At 40.8% G+C, this 24,538-nt stretch overlaps 1 protein-coding gene across 2 annotated transcripts in view; it reads left to right on the top strand.

Moving 5' to 3' along the window:
• cps1 (carbamoyl-phosphate synthase 1, mitochondrial) overlaps nucleotides 1-24,538 on the top strand; it is a 45,885-nt gene that overhangs the window by 17,873 nt on the left and 3,474 nt on the right. Inside the window, exons 22-35 of one of the 2 annotated variants that reach the window (XM_061089197.1) lie at nucleotides 3,336-3,477; nucleotides 3,881-3,946; nucleotides 4,188-4,251; nucleotides 4,655-4,836; nucleotides 7,424-7,618; nucleotides 9,323-9,390; nucleotides 11,728-11,803; nucleotides 13,243-13,320; nucleotides 14,815-14,922; nucleotides 15,532-15,621; nucleotides 15,966-16,136; nucleotides 22,605-22,679; nucleotides 22,787-22,885; nucleotides 24,320-24,379. In XM_061089197.1, the coding sequence (XP_060945180.1) occupies nucleotides 3,336-3,477; nucleotides 3,881-3,946; nucleotides 4,188-4,251; nucleotides 4,655-4,836; nucleotides 7,424-7,618; nucleotides 9,323-9,390; nucleotides 11,728-11,803; nucleotides 13,243-13,320; nucleotides 14,815-14,922; nucleotides 15,532-15,621; nucleotides 15,966-16,136; nucleotides 22,605-22,679; nucleotides 22,787-22,885; nucleotides 24,320-24,379 (1,474 nt within the window). The remainder of the gene's footprint in view (nucleotides 1-3,335; nucleotides 3,478-3,880; nucleotides 3,947-4,187; nucleotides 4,252-4,654; nucleotides 4,837-7,423; nucleotides 7,619-9,322; nucleotides 9,391-11,727; nucleotides 11,804-13,242; nucleotides 13,321-14,814; nucleotides 14,923-15,531; nucleotides 15,622-15,965; nucleotides 16,137-22,604; nucleotides 22,680-22,786; nucleotides 22,886-24,319; nucleotides 24,380-24,538) is intronic. The other variant, XM_061089198.1, reaches the window with a different exon arrangement.

Here is a 24,538-nt window from a genome sequence, read left to right on the forward strand (position 1 = left end):
ACAATAGGCTGCTGGTGGCAGACTGATGGAGCGTAGCGCTGAGTACAGCTGGACTTCGGGCTCTGCTGACTTGATGTTTGTGCGCATTGAAGTGTTGGTTCTTCGATTGCTGTAGCTTGGACTGGTTGATATTTAATATATTTAATGATCTGTATTTGTACAAGAGTCACTATCGAAATTCTGATAATTGTGTCGATTTAGATCAGAAGTGATATGGAGTCAGTTTGCCTGTAAACATTTGCTGTTGATTGAAAAATTGTCTTTGTTCACACAGTTGATACTTAAATAACTACTCTTATTGGATCATATAATGATGATTCAGATGATTGATTTGCTCTGCTGTCACTCTTCTCACACATTGACAATGGACTCATCTGTACAGTTAGTCTTGCTAAAACAACGTAATTATCAAATCATGCAAATTGATTTGTTTCTTAACATCAGAAAGACTATATAAGATAATTTGGTCAACTTTTTATAACTGAGTGAAACGTGAAGTTAATCCCAGTGTCCAGTGAGAAAAATGTAATTATGCTAACAGAATTTACGTACACGTGTGTGTGCATCTAAAGTGGGAAGGACATTTCTGAACAGACAAGGTCACTTGAGACACATTCTAATGCCAGATGTGAACTGACAAACTTAGAGCTGTTCACTTGTGATCAGATCACCTGAGGAAGAGGAAGATGCCAATACCTGATCTAAACACGGCCTGTAAATCACGTTATTGGGTTTGTATGCTGCATCAACATATTATCATCCACATTCCATATCCTTTACTGAAGTTTTAAAAGACTCTATGATGAGACGCAGTCACAGTTTCTGTATCTTTGCCTCCAGAACCATTGGAGTACTTGATAATGACTGCAGTGTTCCTAATGGAGACCTGGCAAACACTTCATATGTAAAAGCCTGATTACACAAAGCAGAACACCAGTACACCTGCGTGTGAGGACATGGATCATTAGGTATATATAAGCTCCCGGGCATGACATGAATTACAATTAAGAGAACAGCAATTACACAACACACAACAGTATCATTCTAATATGGTTCAGACTTAATTAACTGAGAAATTAACAAACTGAAAAGTGTGAAATCACAGAAATTGCTTCTCTTCAACGTCAAGTTCAGTTAGATTGTGAGCGGCTGCATGTTTTTATAATCATGTGCGAGTCTATGTGACAGTTCTCTCCCCTCCCTCACTGCACACACACTGTGTTGATGCCTTTCAAGGTTTATTTATGTGGGAAGTTCAGATTGTGAAGGATTTACCTCTGACTGAAACTGGTTTTCAGGTGGGATAAGACCAGAAATTCCCCCCGAGAAGCTCTGAGAGTGAATGTCTGGTCTTGATTTCGTGATTCTTACTCTCTCCTTGTGCTGTTTCTGGGGTTTGTTATTCCTGGGCCCAACTGTGTGCAGTGGGAGTTAAAATACATTTGAAATGTTCAATACTGTTAAGCTACAAGGTCATGAATAATTCATTGGGCTTCGCCAGATATAAGAATTCCTCTGTGTCCTCTCTAACTGCAACATTATGGGAAGTATTAGTTTTCTTGGGGGGAGCGAGATGAGATGATCAATACGACTTTCATCACAGTGCATCCATGTGTTTAGTTTAACTTGGCACAAACGCAGAAATCGAAGGGAGACAATTGGCCAAACTTTGTCAGAGGAGCATTCCAGTAACTCTATAGCTGCCATGGTTACACAGTGTATAGTTCTTTCATCTATCAGGTGCTCTCCTAACTGGATACCCAGCTGACTTCTAATGTATTGCTGCATAGCTTTCTGGGAGATATCACTCGACATGCTAACAAAAAAGTTTAAAGGGAATATCTTGTATAGATCTTAATATAATAACTTCCCCTTGGGTTAGGTTTAGGCATTTTGCGACGTCGACATACAGCAAATAGCAGCTGCTTGACAACACTTCCCTTGGGTTTCAAGTATTAGAACGTTACACTGACATGAGTTGTAGTCAGACGGTCTGTAACATGTAAACAGGAATATAAAGGAAATATTCTATTAGGAACTCATGTAAACATTGTAATTGGAGTGATGTCTTATTCACAATCGTGGAAATGTAGTCAGTGACGCACTGTGATGCAGAAACCATGTTTTCCTGCCACAGCAAAGTGTCTTTCACTTCTTGAAGCTCCTGCAGATCCGACAAAGAGAAACCTACATGTTGATCAACAAAACAAAAATGGAAATGTAACCAACAGTCACAACAGAATTAAAATATATTTTGTTTCATGTTTAAGTGCAAATATAATTGTGAACACGTCTGTACTTATAACAACATATTTGCTGTCTTTATTGTTATTCATGATAGGTGGGTTTAAATGTACAGTTATTTCACACATCTGTAAATGAGGATACAAGGAGAGAGATTCAAGATATCTTGCGGCTGGTTTTTAGCCTTCACTGGTTCGGCACTTTTATCTGAAGGAACCCCATGTCCGATTATGATTTATCTCTGAGTTCTTACTCTGTCTGGTTTCACTGTTTCTCTGTGATATGCTCCAGGGCTTGTGTTTACTTTAAATTCACTCCAGTAATTTTATTTACATCCATTGATTCAGACTTGATATGTCCTTTCATTTATCTGAGGTAGTTAAACCACCTTAAAAACCTCTCTTCCTCTTCCATTATGTCCAGGCGGCCCCATTTGGCAAAGCAGTAAATGAGTTGCCAACAATCATTATTGACAACAAACTGCACTTTTCAGTCAAGTGCCTGAAAGCACCGGTCAAAATGTATTCGAAGGTGTGAAGGAAACCTGTTTTTTATAGATGTTCTTTCCTGCTGTTCCAGTTAAAAAATTGCCTCTTGACACAACATTTTGTTTCTGCTACAATCTTTCTGTTAAAGCTCACAGTTTGCATTAAAGTTTAATCGATTTAAAATGGATTTTAAATGGTGCACTTCCCAACCTGGTGGTCTGGCAGCTCCGCGCCTTGTTTGTCGATGTGTTATTGATCTCTGTGAGCCGGGCCGCTCCCTGCAGTCCACCCTGCTGGGGAGGCAAGCCAATCATGACCCGCCTGCTCGATTGACCCTCTTAGTGCAGTGGATTTGAAAAGTGGGAAAAATATACTCACTTCAGTACCTCAGTGCGTAACTGTTTCATCTCACAACACTTCAGGTATTTTGTGTTTTAAACCTTTAAGCTGGAGACAGACTGACATGTGTCAGAAGGAATTTAACAGTGAATCATGCGCCTCTTTGGCATAAATGGGGATTCAAACTGTGCAGGAAGTAAGACGTTTCTAATTTGAACGAAACCACCGTATAGTAACCATTTGCTTTTTTGTTGTCTCCCACAGCAGCACAGTAACCAAAGACCTGCTGCTGCAGGCCAAGCAGGACGGGTTCTCAGACCGACAGGTTGGTCAGCTTCTGGGCTCCAGTGAGAGCGCGTGCAGAGAGCTGAGGCTCACTCACGGGATCAAACCGTGGGTCAAACAGGTGAGTTTCACTGGGCTCTGACCGGAAGCTCCCAGCACAGGTCAGATAGACTGAGGTTCAGTGCACTCATAAGTGACCTTGCTTAAACAATAAACACATTCGCACACTCACACACACACACACTGTTGTTTCATGTTACCACAAAAGTAAATGGAGTATGAAAATTCATATTATTTTGATTGATTAACCAAAGCTTTAATAGTTTTTACTTTACACATGTTTTTAGACAATAGTAGTTATTTGGAAGAAACGTGTAACAGTGTACATGACTAGTGCCTACATGGATTTCCTCACTGTGCTACTTCACAAATATAACAGTAGTATTTAAATATTTTTCATTACTTACTAACTTCTGTTACATGTGAAAGAAGAAATTACCCATTTGAACCTTTTGTTTTCACAGATCGACACCTTGGCAGCAGAGTATCCAACTATGACCAACTACCTGTATTGTACATATCATGGTCAGGTATGTGGTCCCCTCTAATAGAGGAAAATATACACATTATAGGCACTTGATGCATGTGCAAGGTATGTAAGCCATTCAATCACTGAATAAATATTAGTAAAACAAATTTATTTTGCTATGAAAAAATACATCTGTTTACTAATACTGATTCATTGTAAGTAGTTTGTTTCTGTGTTAAAAAGTAAACACTCACAAGAGTGCATTATTAACAACAATGTTTTTAATTTATTTATTTCAACAGGAGCATGATCTGGAATTTAAAGATCAGGGAATCATGGTTCTTGGTTGTGGGCCATACCACATCGGTGAGCCAAACATTAATCTTTTGTATCACTTTAACCTGCCTGGATTTTTTTTTTTTTTTTTAAACAACTTTGATTTGACGTGACCATTAAAACATGTTTTATACAGTATGAATCTTTACATAATCGATTATTAATTTTAAGTATCAAACAAATTAAGAAGCCACTTTGCCATTCCAAATGTAGAGCTATAAAAGTTTGGCAAAACTTAGTTTATCAGCTCTAATCTAATTGTCCGAAATAGATGAGGGGTTTATGGGAATCATAAAAACAGGAAGTGATGTTAAGAAACTGTTCATCTCCAGTAGTGTAACATATCACCAAATGTGGTTGAAACACGACATTTCTTATGTTGAATTTCGTAAATTAAGAAGTGCTGAAATGAATCATTGGTTTGATCCACCAGGGAGCAGTGTTGAGTTCGACTGGTGTGCGGTGTCCAGCATCAGGGCCCTGAGAGAGATGGGTAAGAAGACGGTGGTGGTGAATCACAACCCGGAGACCGTCAGCACCGACTTCGATGAATGTGACCGACTTTATTTCGAAGAGCTGACGCTGGAGCGCGTCCTGGACATCAACGACCAAGAGGTTAGAACACACGTGCACAGGTTTAGAATTTCCTCGTCCTTTCATCATTGCAAAGAGCATGTATTGGTCGATGGCAGAATTCTTCAACTCGCCAATGGAACTTAAGAAACTACAACTTTTATCGAAACCCTTTCACAAACTCCTGGTCTAAATCACTGGGCCTATCCCAACATGCATTGGGAGTGAGTCAGGACTTTCTGGTGTGGTCACCCATCTATCACAGCGTTATATCAATATTAATAAATACTTGTGTATTGATTAGAATGCGATTGAAATATTGCCTCGCAATCAATTTCAGGGTTCCCATAGGCAGAGTACTATTGATCAATTTCACAATTCATATAATAAAAGAAATGCATCATGTCATCCAGGTCGGAGGTGGGAAATGTCAGCGCAGTATAAATAAAAAGTGATATTAACTCAATATTAGTGGCAGATGGATGTGTTGCTCTGACACTGGTGCACATACACCTAATGGCCTAATCATTTCTCTAGCTTAAACACTCAAGTTTTTGGGGATTAAATCTTTATTTACAAACTAAGGTCTACTTGTTTTACTGGAGTTTCACAGAGCAGCAGAAGTTCTCTGCTGATTCTTATTTATATATAAACTCAAACCTAAACTAAAGCATTTTCTGCTTTATCCTGCAGAATGGTGACGGCCATTAAACACAGTGGAACAAAACCTCTTTCTCTCTCTCTGTCAAATAGAAACCAGGAAAACTCTGAATTGGTCCTAATGGGGGCATGTATTATGCAGCACCATAGGCTCAACTAAGATTTAGGAGCTTAGCTTTCTGTAATTACAGGTGAGAGGATTTTATTTCTAGGTTTTTAGTCTTTAATGAGCTTTCGGTTACATTCATAGTTCATTGGGTTGAGCTTGTTAAATTGTTTTTTTAAGGTTTAATTTGTTCTTAGGTGGTCATTTTACATCGCTGTGAAGCTTTTGGGTCATTTCATGGAGGAGTTCTATAAAAGTTCATTTTATTTACGGAAACTGGACATTTCTTCTGTTCACTTTTTTTATGAACAGCTGTTTCCCAATTATTTCACAAAGTTTTGATGTATAATATCTGTAAGTCTTCTAGTGTCATTGATCAATATAATACACTATCACAATTTGTCAGGATCAGTTTGCTGTCGTAGTCATAGACTGTGAGGCCAAAGTGTTTTGATCGCACCCTGTTGGATGGCTGCAGTACAATTCATAAAACCCGCCGCCTCCATGTTAGTGGATTGGACATGGACCAAATTAAAAAGTCAAAGTGCAATAACATTTTAGTTAAAGCTCTCCCTTGCAGAGGAATTGGAATTGCACTTGTAATCCAGTTAAAGTTGTGCTGGCATCGGAGTCTGATGAAGTGTTTGTTTGCTCTGGGACTTTGCCTTACCATCCATCCCTCTGTCAGAGCTACAGTCCCCTCTTTCTTTTAATGTGGGTCTGTGTCTTAAGTACGGCATTAGATCCTGGAGATAAAGCCTGGACAGGAACAGGAGAGCAGCTCCATGAATAATGAAGAGATACAACCTGGCATTGCCATGGAAACAGCATCCCCCTGGATCAGCTCGATAGAAAAAGGGGCTGGAGCATGGACACGCACACACAGACACTTATACAGATCCTTCAGAAAGTTTTCAGAGTCTTCACTTTTTGTTGCAGTCTTTTGGTAAAATCGTTGAAATCATTTCCCCCCTCATCAATACCCCATAACGGCAAATTGAAAACTTAGACATTTATCAATAAAGAAAAACATTTACATAAGTGTTCCCCCCCTTTGCTATGACACTTGTAATTAAACTCAGGTTTCCCTCGTTTCTCTCCATCCTCTTCGAGACGTCTCCTTGGATAGAGTCCATCTGTGGCAAATTCAAATGATTGGACATAATTTTAAGAGACACACAACTGTCAATATTAATTCCACTACTAACCCTGTGGATGTCCTGGGGTGACGCGGCCCAGAGCCCTGACTTGAAGCCAATCAAACACCTCTGAGGACCTGAAAAAGGCTGTTCTCTCCATCCAGCCTGACAGAGCTGGAGAGGATCTGCAGGGCAGGAAATCCCCAAGTCCTGGTGCAGAGCTTGTCGCATTAAAACTCAGAAGACTCGAAGATGTAATCTCTGTCAGAGGTGCTCTAACAAAGTGCTGAATAAAAGGGCTGAATACTTATGTCAGTATGATATCACAATTTTGATCAATCTGCAACAAAAAAATCAGAAATTCTGTCTACACTTTATTTTAACAATCAATGGTATTAATGATTTTAGCATTAGAAAGCTCTGCATTGGCTTTATGATCTTAATTTTGGATTTCCACCACACAGACAACATAATGTGTAACGACTTTCTGAATGCACCCTATACACCATCTGTCATAACTAAACATTTATATGGTAAAGCCAACATCAAGTGTTTTTGTCCCATATCTTCACTCTGTCATTAGTCTGCGGAATAATTTGATGTGCTCTCAGGTTTCAGACTTTAAAGCTTGGCTGAAAGGCCTGAGGCAGGAGGACCAAGACGTGACCTGACATATTTTATTCTTAATGTTATTCAATCCTATATCTCCTCTCCTCTTCTCCAGGGTTGCTCAGGCAGCATCGTGTCAGTGGGAGGCCAGATCCCCAACAATCTTGCCGTGCCGTTGCACCTGAACGGGGTGAGGATTCTCGGGACGAGCCCCTTGCAGATTGACCGGGCTGAGGAGCGATCCGTCTTCTCCAGTGTCCTTGATGACCTCGGGGTGGCCCAGGCCCCATGGAGGGCTCTCAGTTCTCTGGTGAGAGAGAAGATATAAATAATGGAGAGTAGCGGCATAGATGGAAAATTATTATTATCTTATTTTGTGATGGGCAGGTTTGCTAAGAACTTTTATTAAATGCCTCTCAAAACAAGGTATGCATTATTACCTTTTCAAGTTAGAATGCAGAACATGATTAGGATCCTGAATATGAGCACACTAGGTCTCTCTTTAAGAGAGTTATTACTTTTTTTTAAACTGAAGTTCATAGGTAATCATACTGAATCGTTAAAAGAATTTCCCCCTTATCATCTCCTCCACTAACCATTCAGTGTGAATTATCCAAAACAACTTTTGCTTTCACAACATAGTTTCCCAATCAATGATGCTTCTTTAATTTGGATCAATCTTTACTCTTTTGCTAGCTAAATATTAACCAAATACTCAACAATCATTATATCGTTCCCTACAACTGAACTCTACTCATCATTTTGAGAACTTTCTTCCTCGTTGAAGCTCAGAACCCCAACTACTCTTAGTCTTGTGTTTGGCCTTTTCAACTCGCTCCCGGCTCAGGCAGAACAAAGCACCGACAAACCCCTCTGTGGAACACGAGGATCACTGAGATGTGTCTGCAGTCAGCGCTGGAATATTCCTCGTCCGTATAACTGTTGCACATGAGCTCCGTTACCGCGAGGAGCGATTAGCTGGGACGCGCACAGATAAAGTCCCGCGCCTCTCCAGAGACCACCTACAGCCCCCATTTCCCTGCCGATCTTGATGAAACTGTTTGTTTTTATCGGGCCGGAATAACTCAGACGAGCCGTGGGGAGATGCGTCTTGTGTTTGTTTGTTTGTAATTGGTACTCCACCCCTGGCGAGTGAACAGTGGGTAATGGAGAGGAAAAGGCGAGTCCTGCAGAGAGTCGGATAGAGAAAGCGATGATGATAATGATGATGAGGAGAAGGACATACCACATTTCTCTCACTGTTAGACTCCCACCACAACTCCCACTCGTTCTCGCAGAAGAAAACCGAATCAAAAGGGAGATGAACTGAGGCGCCACTTACGGACTGTTGAAGCACTTATATTCTCCCTCCCGCTCTTTTCATTAGTTTTGTTTTGGCAGATACGGCAGCGTTCTCTCTTGAAGCCGTCTAAATTGTGTATCGTTGAATTGAGAACAGGTAAAATAGGAGCTTATTTCATGAGAAGGGTTCTTGCAGCAAGGACGAGCACAGCTTGATAATCATTTTCTCTCTTTATTCAGACTCCTCTTAAACATGACATAACTAATTTAAAAGTTGCATAAATATTCAAATACACAACAAATATCCAGTGTCCTCATTTGAAAACCTTCTTTAAACTCCTGCTTTCTGAATCACTCTTTATTTTTGAAAGAATGTCTCTTTGGTTGGTTATAGATTGTGCCTGTTGTAACGGTGTTTGTTACAATACTTCTTGGTGTGCACTAAGAAAATGATCTATACCTCAGAGACAGTGTTTGAGCAGTCAGATGTGTTAATAACGTTTTACATCTCTACTCCCTGCGGCTATACAAAGTGAATTAAGTAACAGCAGTTAAATAAATTGGCTAAATGTTGTTTTTTAAATTAATATTTACTGTTTACTTTATTGAAGCATGTGTGTTCATATATGAATTAGTTCTTAGTTGTGTCACTGTTATTACGTGACATGCTTTGTCTTTCTAATATTTAATGAGCGTTCTTCGCCTTTCACAGGAAGATGCTTTTTCATTCGCCAACCAAGTGGGCTACCCCTGTCTGCTCCGCCCCTCCTACGTCCTCAGGTGAGTTTTACCAAAGGCCAGTCAACATGCAGCAGAAGACAGTGCTTACTGTGACTGTACAAACAGTAAGACTGAAGTGCTGTCAGTCGTCTCATGTCAGAAGCCTCTTATGCCAGTGTTAGGATTGACAGAAGAGGTCAGGATGAGCACTGGATGATCATTTATTGAAGTATTTTTTTATTTGCATATATTGTGATTTAGCTGCCTTCAGAACCTTGCTTATATTTATTAGCATATATGTATATATCTCCATTAAAATGTATTTTTATGGCGGCAGCAAGGGTGACGAGCCCAAGACATTTTTCTGTAAAACTGAAAAATGCATTTTGAATGTAAATCATGGATGTAGTGGCTGGCCTGTCTTAACCTCCTTACATTTGCTTATTTATTTTGTCGACAGCAGTATTATTAAATTACAGCACAATAATCTAAACAGGATTTGTGTCAAATATTCAGCCATTAAATTATGTTAATAAACACAGGCAGGAAAACCGTTCAGTTGTGTTTGGTGAGGCATGAGCTATTGGCTTCACTGTTTTATTAATAATTGAGTAAAATACAGTTTTAGTTATAATGATTAATGAACTTGACTCGCCTTGGTGCTTATTCAGTCATGCAGTGACACTTGTGTCCAGCAGATGTCATGATGGGACCCTGTGTGTAGCCTCAGGAGAACAAACTTGTGTAATGAAGTTTTGGACTTTTTATTATTTTCCATGCACCTGGGAATATAAAAGGGAATTAATCTGTACTTGTTGAGGATTATAGGAAACCCTCATTGTCTGACAAAAGGTCACATTTAAAACTACCTAATACCAAATCCCTTTAATTCATCAGTTTTAAAAATTTCCACTGACTGTTGAAGTAGCCAAAATCATATTATTAATAATATAGAGTTTATTATTTGTGTCAATTATTCTGTTTCTGCTGCCCTCTAATGAATACAGTTACATCCTCTTCTCTCCTCTGTCTAATCTCTCCTGTCTCCATATAATAACTTAATGACATATTTATGACTTATCTCATATTGCCATACAAAAGTCATGGATTTATTTTGGTTCTAAAAAGTGTACTGCAGCTGCTGCCACATGTAGACGCTGCTAAACACTGCTGCACAATGATGTGTAAAAGCAATTAGACGCGTTTCAACCTTTTCACTAGTGAAGAATAACTCACAAAAAGTGATGGAGAGACAGAGTGAAATTCAAATGCATGGTAGTTCTGTCTGTGAGAAGGCATCTGTGTGGCTGAGCGGTGTATCCAATCAGACACAAGTAATACACACCATCATCACTGCCCTTTATATTGTAATCCCATTGGTTTATAATTGTCAGAATAAATTGAATGCAGATTTTTTTTTTAAAGCAAATCAGGATGTGGTGGTGAGCAAGTGTGTTGGATCATCAATTCTTTAAATAATGGTCATTCAGACAGAAAACAATTATTTGCCATGTCTATTCCAACAGCTGTTTCCTTGAAAATGTTTTTGACCACCGACTAAGTTAGGGCAGAAGCCTTTTTCTGTAACACCAAAACAATAGTAATGTGAACATCAAGGCAAACAAGATAACACCATCTCCGCTCCTCATACAGCAGCAGCAACACAAGCTGGACTGATGGAGAGAAAAACAGATTTACATGTTCATTAACCCACTTTTGGTGCATATAATTTTTTCACACTCTTAATACTGCATCTGAATTGTTGGTCTTGATGTGAATGATTCATCTCAATATTTAACGTAGCAGGGACTAGATGGCATCCGAGTCAAGGATGTGCCTGAATGTGCGTATATGAGTCGTGTTTGGCTGGTACTTAAATGAAGGGTCAGTATTCAGTCTGGGATTTGGACATATGTCTGCCTCTGAGCTACAGAGGGCTGAGGAATAAAGCTCTGACCCGAGCCTGTGGCCTTCCTGTCCAGTTCCTCTGAACCTCTCCTTTTCAAACAGGAGATAAAAACAACCATAACAAAAAACCTCCTGCCTAAATCTGTTGTTTTTTAATGACAAAGTTCTGAACTTGTTTTCAAGAGCCTGGAGTGCTTTTCGACCTAAATAACTGTTCTCCTCCCTTTCTCTCCTTCTTTCTCTCCCGCGCCTTATTTTGACTGTTTCCAGACCTTGTTCCCGATGGTAATAGTGATGCAACGCAGAGATAATGAGTGTTTTGAACAATCATTAGAAGCCTGTATGTTCTCCTGTTTGCTCGCTTCTATTCCTCTCCTGTGGCCTTTTTTCTTCGGTTTTCTCTCCCTCTCTCTCACACACGCACACACACACATTCACACTCTCTCACTGTCTCTCTCCCTCTCTCTCTCTCTCTCTGTATCTCACCAGCGGCTCAGCCATGAATGTTGTGTACGGGGAAGAGGAGATGAAACGTTTCTTGGAGGAGGCCACTCAGGTGTCCCAGGTGAGATCAGTGTACACACACCTGCACCCGTGAGACACACAGAAAACTCCCTTCAAAAGTTTCACCTTGGACCTTCATTTTTTTTTGTTCTTCTGGCTTAAATTATATTGAATAAGCATGTTAGGACAAAGGATCTTATTCTCAACATCACACACACATACACACACTCTCGCTCAGATTTTCTGTTCTCCCTCTGCTTTCAATTAACTACTGCTACCAGCTGGCATGTCTGTTGGCTAGTATTGTGTGCCCAGCTCTACCTCACTGAACATGCAGGTGGCTCGGGGGCAGCTGGCCCCTCCAAGGGCCTCTACCTGGAGCTAAAAGCATGTGCACACACGCATGCATGCATACACACACACACACACACACACACACACACACACACTATCTCACCTTCAGAGCACGAAATCAAGTCTGTTAATGGTAGTATGACATTTAATTAAATAAAAAGTGCATACAGTGACAGATGTAGGTTTCATGAAAAGAGAGAGAAAAGGTCCTGGATCTTCCTCTCTGCCCAGGTCCCGGTCGTGATTCAATGGTTTCTGTCTTGGTCCATGCATCTGTGCACCAATTTTCGTAGAAATCTGTGTAGTAGTTTTAGCTGCTGATGACAAACAAACCAACAGACAGAACCTCCTGCTAAGGATAATAATCAATATATCGACGGTTGAGAACAGAAAACTAAGGACATTTAATCTCGGAGTTTCCCCTAATCAATATATAAAATAAAGTACCTGATTTTATTTATAGAATTTTGAATCTGTGAATGTGACACTGAGCCAAATTTGATGATTTGATGTGCAGGATGAGCTCCGATCACATCACAACAGCAGCATTTGCTCGTTTCGGAGCAGAAATAAGATTCGGCTGACTTTGAAACGATGATGTGAAAGGAGTTGCTTGTAGTAATGAAGCTACAGAGAGAACAAACACCTGAATCCGCAGCCATCCTCGGCTAGACAGGGTTTTTCATTGAGCCTGGGCTCGTTGTTTATCTGCCTTGCCCACAGCTTCACTGTTCTTTTTCACTCTCACTGCTTTCATCATGCTGCTTTCAGCTGACACTGTTAGTTGTTTTCAGAGAAAAAGCTCTTACAAACCCAGAGTAAAGTTTCTGCTCAACACCAAATGACGGACAGATACAGCTGGTGGACGTAGCGGCGCATTTAGCACATACGAAAACAGAGCTGAGAGAGGGGTTATTTCGGACTTCTCTCTGCCGGTTGGCCAGAAACGTGACTCCAAATGAATAATGATGTTTCTCTGTAACTGCTGGATGTGGAAAAAAGCAACTGTTTGTGTGGAGAAGAGAGCCAAACTACCCAGAGACTTACAGAGTGCACTACAATACCAAAATACCTTGTTCAGACTGGGTTATTTCACCTTTTTTTTTACGAGTTGACAGAATAACCGCCCTACTGTCTTTCCTCCAGGAGCATCCAGTGGTCATTACCAAGTTCGTCCGCGGTGCCAGGGAGGTAGAGGTGGATGCTGTGGCCAAGGCTGGCAGGGTGAGACTCTACTGACATGAGGTTCTGTCCAGTTATAAGGGGTTGTGTCTGTAATGCCTGTGAGCTGTCATTATGTGTATGTGGAGACGTTCTGGCAGAGCAGACTCACTGCTCTGGCAATGGAGGACAACTACACTGCATGCACCAGATGTTTTATTATGTTCTGCCTGCCATGATTAGTGCTGGAGCATAAGTTGCATACACACATAATGTACCATGTTTTGCAGCGGCCTGCAAAAACATTTTGTCCCTTTTTTATTTATGATCATTAATTCCTTTTAGTAATTTGGGCTGCAGTAGTCCAGAGCACAGCTAACTTTGAGAGGCTCTTCAGACACTTCACTTTTAAGTATATAAAAAAATAATAAAGATAAAAAGTTTAAGGTGAATTAAGACCCAGAGAAGTCACACACAAATATTATACAAAACAGGATAAAGAGTATGATCTTCTCAGGGAGATCGTTCTGAGCAGGGCCTTCGCTGAAGACATCAGGTAACGGACCTTAAAAGTCAACAATAAAGTCTTAAAATCCATTTAAGCCGATGAAAAGAAGCTAAAATCAGAGTAACTTGCTCTTTTAGTGGATATGGTGAGAAATCTGGCTCCTGCATTTTGGACAAGCTGTAATTTATATTCTGCTTTATCAAAGTTAAATGTTGGAATTGTTTGATCCCTGTGGAACTGCAACTTCTGTAACTTCTGAAGTCAAACCTGAGGGACTAAAACATTTGGTTTGTCATTACTGCGCGAGTGTGTAACTCTCAGGGAGCGACACAGCCGCCCGGCTCCTTGTCCTGAGCGCCCTCTCTGTTGTTCCTTTGTTTAGACTGCAGAGTCATTTCAAGGGTGTCAGTTTGAACATGGCCAATCCAGTCGTACGGTAGATTTTCTCCCTCTCCTTTCCCTGAATACAGCCCCTCCTTTATCTTCAGTATCACATTAACAAGCTGTCCATTCATTGAATACCAAACAGGCTTCATTATTCCTGGCCAGGCAGAGAGTGTGTGAGACACACAGAGAGAGAGAGAGAGTGGAGAAGTCAGAGATAATGCGTATTAATTACAGGCTCTATCTGAAGAGTGCTAATGAATGCTGTGGTTAGCAGCAGTTTAAATGAACTAATGACACTGCAGCTCATTTGCAGACACACACACACACACACTCTTGCACAGAGTTGCTTGGTGATAAAAATCTCCTTTCCTGAGGGTGAAATGTTGGAAGTTATTCTTTTGACTCTGCATATCCACCTACACTGTCACTTAGCGACTGTCCACAAACACAGGCCCTTTGTCCAGAGCCGGTTTTCAAGGAGTGTTGACCTGACTTGATTTATTTATGTCTTTCATATGCACAATGCATCATTCACAGCCTTTTTATATTCTATTTCACACTTTAGGTATAAACACATCCAGTCTGGAGATCTTCTGATCTTAGAAAAATTCATTATTCATTATAAATTTGTTATAATCTGTATGCAAATACTCTCTGTCCAGGTTGTGGCCCATGCCATCACAGAGCATGTGGAGGATGCTGGGGTTCACTCAGGAGATGCCACTTTAATGCTGCCAGCCCAGAGCATTAGCCAGGGGGCGCTAGAAAAGGTCAGTCAAGTCAAGACATAGTGACTCGAATCCTATCAATTGTATTGTATATCTTAGAACAAATGACAAAGTGGCGTTCTGCTCATTCTAATTTGTTCTGCCACAGTATCACAATGAACTGAAAAAATGTTCACACTTCTCATAATAACATAAGAGATGTCTAACTTGGTGTTTTGCTCTATTTCTGCATTGTATATCTGTGTGTTGCGCTATATACCACATGCCCAATCAGATGCTTATGCTATCGTCCGTAAAGTTTTTACCGACCACAACAACTGTCAGAACTCATCGTTTCTGCTGCTGCAGTGCATGTACCTGCAAGTGAAAAAAAATTCCTTGATCCTGCCCAAAATTGAATCGATTATTCTCTGAGCTGTACCGCATCCTTCCACCATGTTACGTGTTAATCTGTCCGGTAGGTGTGTAATCCTGCTAACAGACAAACAAAACAACATAAACACCTCGGTGGAGGTAAAAGTTCTTTAAATCATCATTTAGCCACTTTTTCCTCCATCATCTACAGGTATACTGGATATTAAACGGTTACAGACAGCCTCATTTATTCATATTTGAAATGTGCCTGTGATTCCTTTTTCCTTTTGCTCTCAGGTGAAATCTGCCACCCGCAAAATCGCGCAGGCATTTGAAATTTCCGGGCCCTTTAACACTCAATTTCTGGTTAAAGGCAATGATGTCATGGTGAGTAATAATTCTCAGGGTGACTAAAAGGTAGATCGGCATTTTAGCACCGGGTTACAGCGAATACACTTCACTCACAACTTGAGATCGGCTTGTGGTTGGATTTTAGGATCGATGTTGCCTTCAGTTTTGATGTTCCAGCTGCAGTATCTGTATATATTGTACATATTTGTTTAGTAAATTGGAATGTTAATGTCTCTATGGACTGTGTGAGTCTTTTGATTAGCATTATCCAATATGTACAGTAATTGGTCCGGGAGAATGTATGTGTGTGTGTGTGTGTGTGTGTGTGTGTGTGGTTACACAATTCTGCAATGACGGTAATGTGTTGTACTTCCTTTAAGGTGATAGAGTGTAATCTGCGGGCGTCACGCTCCTTCCCTTTTGTATCAAAAACAATCGGCGTGGACTTTATCAACGTGGCAACCAAAGTGATGGTGGGGGAGCCTCTGGATGAGGCCAGCCTGCCCTCGCTGGAGAACCCCATCATTCCTGTAGACTACGTTGGCATCAAGGTGAGAAGAGAGACCGAAATAACTGTTCACAGCCGCATGAAGGGAATAAGAAGTGTGTGGTGTAAGTTAGTGAGGACTTTTCCAACTGGTGGCTCACACACTTTTATAAGAACAAGTCATAATCATCCTGATAGGCCTTTTCCACAGAAGACAATTCGACGAGTTACATGAGAAATATAACAAGTGAGTTTAGATATTAAAGTTTTATGATGGCTGATATTACACCCACAGTAATGTATATTCAAAGTTGTTGTTTTGCTATACTCTGCCCTCTGTGTAACAGCCTAATGGAATTGATCCAGATGTGGATCAACTCAGGGTCAAGAAGGAACTGTGTTGACCTGATTGAATCATATAAATGTTTAATGCTCGGATGGCTGCCAAGAAATCGTCACAGTAAAACAAGCAGGTTGCCAAAGTAGCCTCATGAGGTGGACAACTGTGAACTGACAATAGTGACACAATCCTTGTTGCCATATCGTCACACCAGACAACACAGTTACAATACAATCACAAGTTTAGAGGCGACACAAGGCGATAAAGTCTACTTTTTTTTTTTTTAAACAAGAATGCTGAGGTCCAAGTCATAAAGCTGTGACATCATTGTTTCCCCGAACACTAAATTTTACACACACTTATACACAGAAGCCAGACTTTTGGGAAATCAACACTTTGGAAGGCTGTTTGTGACGAGAGGCCCAAATCCAGAGGAAAAAGTTAAATTCGCAAAGTATTCACACTCTTGTGGACAGGGCGACTATGGGTTGGATTTATGTCATCAGGCAGCGCTCTTAATAATAGACACTGTGTTTTTAAAGGGTTTTAAAGGCCTATGAAGTTGTGAATTGTTCTCAGCTCATACAGAAGCATGTAATTCTTAAACTGAAGTTCAAACTTTCATAATTAAGAGAATTCCATAACGAGTTCAGGGTTAATAGCTTCCTGTTGTATAAAAGTGACTTGTTACTTGGTCCCTAATAATCATGTCTATGAACTTCCCACGGTCGGATGTATCATCTCGGGTTAGGAAATTGGCTCCTATGTAAAGAGCCCCACATGTATGACTTCTTAATAGTTGGTGCAGGATCCACTCGTGCAGTTTCCATCGGATGCCCTTACAAAGGCGACAATTACTGCTCCATCCCTCCACCCTAGGCGTGTGCTGGGGAGTAATGGGTGACTTCTCATACCGGCTGGGAGGCTTACTTCTCCTCAGATTGGGTATGAGAGAGCTAACGTTACGCCAGATGTTCCAAAGCTATTTTTTTCCAAAGTAATTTCTCCCTCTAATTACAACAGAGCTGCGTTAACAATGGCTGTAGTTCAGAGCCAATCAGGCAGGTATAATCCCCCCCACTCTTCCTGCCACCTAAAGTTTTCAATTTCTAGGCTGCACAGTGGTGGAGAATATTAATCAGAGCTCTGAATACTCCCGGCGCCGGGCTTGAAAGACTTCCAGAGTTTACTTGGAGTCAATGATACAGACTTCATGTACCCCAGCTAGAGGTGGGGAAATTCCTTGATTCTTGGATGCATCACAGTTTAGACCTGGTCGACTCTGCATCGATGCAGAGACGGAACATTATCGATTCATGTTTTAGGCTACGGCCATTGGTTTAGCGATTTTCACAGCTTCATAATTCTAAAAACTGCTGCCTCACACACACACAGCTTGCAGACAGGAGAGAAGTACTTCCTGCAGATTATCACACAAGGCAGAATATATTGTTGTTCAAGAAGCGACGCCCCATTCATCCAGAAACATAAATATTCAGTCAGCAGGTTTTTATAAAGCTCAGTTCTGTGTGTAGGTGATTATAAAAGAGCAGAAGAGCAGAATCTCTTGTTGACCAGCGCAGTAATGTGCCTCCATGTTGCAGAGGGGGGGGCGCAGGCGGGGACACCCTGCTAAAGTAAAGGCTAAAGATGCATGACATAAGTTTAAACTGAATGAATGTCAAATCAATGTGGAGAGCACGACCACTGTCTGATATTTTTTTTATTGAAAACCTTATTTTGTAAATTACATGACAGTTGTAAAAATAGTAACGATCCAAAACACTTTGTGAGTCTAGTGATCGAATCATAGCCCTCTGAATGGGAATCAAATTATGAATTGCCTAAAGGTTCCCACTCCTAAGCCCGGTCCTGATATGTGCTGGAAAACCGTGCCAAAATACAACAGTTGAGTGAAGTTGTGCTAATCTCATTTTCATTTTGTTGAGCATAACCCAGCCACATTCACATAAAGCCCACCACTGTAAACACACTGTGATGTTTAAAACCATTATCCCGCCTCTGTAGCCTGTGAAGTGTGTGTCATCAATATGTACCCTCTCAGCCTTTATCCTCGCGGTATTATCACAAGGCTCAATTCATTGCCATCCAGAGAGACCATCTTCATTTATCTGTCTCGTTCCCTCCCAGCCGCTCTCTCCGTCGCTCTTACTGTCTCCTCTCCCTGACAGTCCCTTGTTTGAGGCCATGTTGTTTTCTCCTCGCTAACAAGTCCCCATTGTGCTATTTCTGTCTCAACATTCAAACTCGTGGGGAACAATAACACAGTTGTATTTATGACATTGAGAGGAGGAAGAGCATGAAAACAACTTTTGAGGAGGAGGAAGCCGATTTGGCGCATGTCCCCGGTGCACACTTAATGGCGGGAGAAAAATAACTGTGTTGGATGTGTCGGCCCTTTGACCGTGGCATGCGAGGCATTACGGCGACTTCTGAAATAGACACATTCTTTTGAGCCTAACGACCCGAGGAAAAATACAAGCTCCGAACATCACAGATATCAAACCTTACAAGTCAGGTGTTTAACCAACGAGGGTATGTTGGCATAAAAATATCTGCTTGTTAGTGTTTTATGAACTTCATGTAAAGGTTACTTTACCAATGAGACAGTAACTTAATTTCATAAATGACTACAGTCAAGTTTTTGCTTAAAATTATCTTTTAGTTTGTAAAGTTTTTTCATTTAAACCATTCCAGACTTCCACTCTACAACATAATGAAGTCAGCCACTCTAGCTAATCATGTGGTTTCCACAACAAAGTGCTGCTGCTACTGAAAGGACTCATGCTATCATCAGTACTGTTTCTGTAATTGTATGTTTGTAAAATGATTTTCTATTTTTATTGACCAGCTTTACACAATATAACTCTATTAATCCTGACTATAACTAGGTCTAGTGCAATTTAAAGAAGACGTAAAATACAAGGTGCAAACATGCACTGACAAACATCCATCCATTGAAATATAAGAGCTGTTCAGCTGAAAGTGTAACGTCTTTAGAGATAACAAAAGACAGTCGTTGAACTGGAGAAGCCGGGGATCGAACTACTTACCTTTCACTCTACATCCTGAGCCCTGTGAAGGAGGGTTGCCCTCATACCACACCCTAGCGACCACCCAGAATGACCATAGCAACAGCTTCCCTGGCAATAACATCCTAGCATCTACCAGCAATGTTACTACAACCACCATAAGTACCCGCTCACAATAGCAATGACAAAAACACCTACCTGGAGCATCTGGGTGACTATAGTGTCTATAGTGACCAAGCTGAAAATACTGGAAAAAGCTGAAAAAAAGTTACTTAACTATCTAAATAGTTCAACTACCAAATACTGGTAGTTGAACTATTTAGATAGTTAAGTAACTTTTTCTAAACTTTAAAGATATTCTACTACAAGTAAAAGTTCTGCATTCAAAAATTATCATTCAAAAAGGCTTTTTAAAGGGTTCAATTGGAACACATGAAGGGAACAGTTCATCCTTCAGTTTGTCACAAACATTTAACATTAAAACATCTGGACATACATGGTTTACACTGAAAAAAGTACAATTACTATTACCTTCTGAGTTGGAGTAGAGCAGAAGTAGAAAGTTACAAAGTACAAGTACCACAAATTTGTACTTGTAAAGTACTGAAGTAAATTATTTGTTGTCCACCACTGCCTCTTAGCAGTTTCTACACCACAAAGCAGTGACCTTGCATTGCCTTTCTAGAAATCTGAAAGCAGTGACCTTGTAGTGTTTTAGTAAAGACCCATGGATCACTTTGTTCTGCCCTATACCAACTGTTTGGCTGGGCTCAGAATCTGGGGCCTTTCATAGAACTTTTGTGAGAATATCTAAATATCCATCAATAACAACATAAGTGAAAAATCTGGAAATTGTCATTCAGAAATCTGTTGCTACGACTGCAGCTTCTAATTCCCATTCAGCTGCGAATATGAAGACCTGTACACTGGTGCCTGCACTTCCACCTCCAGTAAGGCCCGCTGTGAGACAAAATGTTATGTAGACACGTCTGACTTTATTCTCTCCCTCCACTGGAGCTCAGCTGGTGCCCCAAGATAACATTGTTCATGTTGTGGAGCCTCGCTGTGCTCCTGTCTGGGAGGAGTGGGCGTTCGGTGTGGGATAGGGAGATGGGGATGTAATGTGTGTGTGTGTGTGTGTGTGTGTGTGTGTGCATGTAGGATATTGAGGTTGGAGAGTCTCGGCTATTGTGGCAGTCACATACATTCTGTTCTGCAGACATACCAATTTCATTTGGAGGACACCGCATTACAAATGAAACCACTGAGTTATCTTATTTTTTTTTCTTCAAAATCCTTCTCATGAAGGCTCCTGAGTAGTTTCTCATTTTCAGAGCATTTAAATCTCCCCAGGTGATGCTGTTGCCAGTTTTTCTTCTCCCTCCATCCCGTCATTTCCCTTTTTCGACTTTTTTTTGGGTAAATTATATTTCCACTCTAAGTTTGGCTCCACAGTTGTGAACATTACGACGAGGCTGCTGAGATTTGGTTCTGCAGTCGGCGTGGTGGCGAAGGAGCCTTTCTCATTAGGATGATTAAATTGACTGTTGTGGATTTGCATTGAACGCAGAGACCCGCGAGCATATGTCTTTGTGCCGTCCTCGCTTTGTTTCGCAAATTGTCTTCAGTGTGACTAATTCTATTGTCGACTCTTGTCTCCTATTGCACATCAATAGTTCCCTGTCACTGTTGCTTCCCTCTCTGTACGTGTCCCTCTCCCTCCGTCTCATCTCCTTTCTTAGTTACATTCCTCCATTTTATCTCGGCGCACTTCCCCGTTTTCCTCCAACTCTTTGAACAAAGCCGTGATAAGCGACGCCGCCCCCCCCGTCTGCATTCCCTTCTCTTCGTCCCTACTTGCATTAGTATGCTAACATTACGTTCAGCTGATTAGATAACCCGCTTCAAGGATGAATCCCCCCCTTGTGGTCCTTGCCTCCTACGTGTGTGTGTTTCGTTGTGCGAACGCATGAGCAACACCACACCTCTCTCGCTCTCTCTCTCTCTCTCTCTCTCTCTCTCTCAGTAAATGGGGGAGTTGTCTACTTCTACATTGAAAAATAAGAATGACATTCCAAATTACGCCCTACTATTTTCTTTTTTCTGTCATACAATAAGAAATATTGTTCGCATACTTTTCTTTCAGTTGTGTTCTCCTCCCTGTCTCCCTCTTTTCACCTTATCTTCCCCTCTCCTTTTGTTTCATCCTCTTTCTCCTTTCCCCCTAATTTAATTTTCCTCAAATTTTGTTTCTCTGCTGTCGTTACATTTTTAACTGTAATTCATTCCCTCTTTTCTCGTCTTTACCACCTTCACTCCCTAACTTGTTCTCTCCATGATCTTTCATTTCACATCCTGTGCCTCACCCTGGTATTCCTTCATTACGCCACCTACCTGCTTTCCCCCTTTATCTCAGCGTGGAGGCCGCATGTTAAACAGGCTGTTAAAGCGACTGGTGTCCTGCTGTTCAAGAAGCCTCCTTTCTTTTAATATTTCCTCTTTCAGTCTGTCTGTGTCCGTCTGCATCTGTCTGTGCCAATATTGTGTTTCACCTCTCCTTATTTTCTGATTTGCCCTTAAAGTTTCAGAGCTGAAGCGTAAATTTCGGTTTGTATGAGACTAAATGAAATAGTGATTTGTAATGAGAATACAAAAACCCTCATTTATAATCTACCTGGGCTTTTATTTATCATTATTTGCCATTTATTCTCCCTAATGCATATACAACTGATAGAGCCTTAGTTTACCTGTTACAGTGAAAATTGCTTATAAGCGGTTGAAAAAAATGGCAAAGCATCTGCATGATAGTCCTGGAACTTGAGGAAATGGTAAAGGCATTTTTTTAAGATAAGCACGATATGACACTGCACACTCGCATATACGTGCGCATACAAACACACCCACACCCCTGCCGTTTAAAGTGTTGATTTGTCTGAAATGACGCCACATTATCAACACAAGGTGAATGATAGAGACACAGAGACCAGCATAAAGAAACTGACGGAGGCTTTTTAACAACGACATGTTCAGAGGAAGTGAAGTTGTTTGACTAGCAGCTTATTAACCTCACATGTGGTGATATCCTCCCACTTCAAAAGCGCATCAAAAACAAATCCGTCCCTCCTCTGTTCTTCGACAGGCGCCCATGTTCTCCTGGCCGCGGCTGAGGGATGCAGACCCTGTGCTTCGCTGTGAGATGGCCTCCACTGGAGAAGTAAGCACACTGTTAATACTTGTGTGTGTGGTTTTTTTTCCTCGATAATTTGGAGAGTCGTGTCCACAGTTACTCACGCCTGGTCTGTTCCTGTTGTTTTCTTGCAGGTAGCTTGTTTTGGACCAAACATTTATTCAGCCTTCCTGAAAGCTATGCTCTCCACAGGCTTCAAGCTGCCACAGAAGGGCATCCTGATTGGAATTCAGGTAAGTCCACAGCCATCTGGAGGTCCACTCGCCTCCTGCTCTAGGCTTCCTTTTGGCGCCTCCTGCTCATAAGACACCAAATGAGAGGAGCATCTCAACAAATCTTTTTGGTCATCGGCTTCTTACAATTCCCGCCTCGGTTTGATTCACACCACATCTGACCTTGACTCTCGTGACTGTCAACTTTCATGAGACTTAAGACTATGATGAGCTCTCAAGTGATGATGTGTGAATAGGCTCAAATACAGTAATAGATGCATGTTACAGCTGAATGAATAAGAGGAAATACAGAGGCATCAGTAACCATCAAAACCAACACGATTCTAATTTAAATTATCTCCCAGGGCGAAAAAAACGATTTACCCAACATGACAAAACTGCAGTATAAGGTATATAAAGAATTAAAACAATTACGTCACAAGAAATAGTAAATCATTGTTCCTGCATAATTGTGCCGCAAAATCATCTCGCTCCCGATCACCAGCCACAGAGATGAACTGTGAGCCTGGACAGTGTATTTAGATTTTAATGACACCACGTCACATGAGTTTTAGTAATTAAGCCACCATGCGTTATCAAACTGTGAATTTGACTAATGCAGCAGAACAAAGCAGTTCCAAGTCTAGCTGTGTAATTGGTGCTCTTAGGGAAAAGGTCCACTTAAAGCAAGTACCCGGGGTCACATGCGCACAGTAACATGGCTGACAGGCAGCTATATATAATGTTGTCATATCCAGAAAGCACAGAGACACAGTTGTAGAAGTGAAACGGCTTCATTAGATGTTTCTGCTGGATTTGATCCCTGTGTTAGTTCAGTTTGGAGAGGAGGAGACTTCTGGGGATAATCTGATTCCTGGTAAAATAAACTCCTGAATCAAACCCTGACGTCCCCAAACTCTACCTTTTGTCATTGCTTCGTTTAAAAAAAATGCTTGCAGAAAAAATTAGAAATTGTTCACCGAGAATAAGATCGACACAGTTATGTGAAAAGTTAACTGTGGGATCAGTCATCCTTTATTGTATTTTAACAATTTTTATTTTTAAATATTAGAGTTTCAAAGATGTAGCTTCATTTATATCTATTGGTTCCAACCTTTTACAGTATCATTTTTATACTTCTTACCCTTGTTCTTGCTTCAGTTTATATCTTTGAAAAGCAATAAGATCATTGAATCACAAAGACTGTTTTGTAACACAATTTAAAATGGCTCCAAATCTACAGTTTTAATTAAATCAACCAACTACCTGAATCCACAGGACAATTTAGAAGCAGGACCAGGACATTAAGGCAGATTCAGAACAGCCTTTCAGTGATGAACAGCAAATGATGGACTCTTCATGTTTGAACAGAAACTCGTATCAGAACACTCCCTGTGCTGGTATTCATATGTGTTAGCATTTTGTTTTTCATCAATCTGTCTTCTTCCCTTCCAGCATTCATTCCGACCCAATTTCCTGGCAACAGCGCACCAACTGAAAGAGGAAGGCTTCAAAGTGAGTGCTGAAACTCCACAGAGCTAACAAACAAACTTTCCTTCATGATTATCAACAATGGTGCATAGAGAGCCTCCTGGTTCTTGGATTGCTACCCTTATATTTGAAATAAAGACGTACCCTCAATATCATTCATGCATGTCTGTATATGTGGTAATG

The sequence above is a fragment of the Limanda limanda genome, chromosome 16 (genome assembly GCF_963576545.1).
Source record: "Limanda limanda chromosome 16, fLimLim1.1, whole genome shotgun sequence".
Lineage (NCBI taxonomy): Eukaryota > Metazoa > Chordata > Actinopteri > Pleuronectiformes > Pleuronectidae > Limanda > Limanda limanda.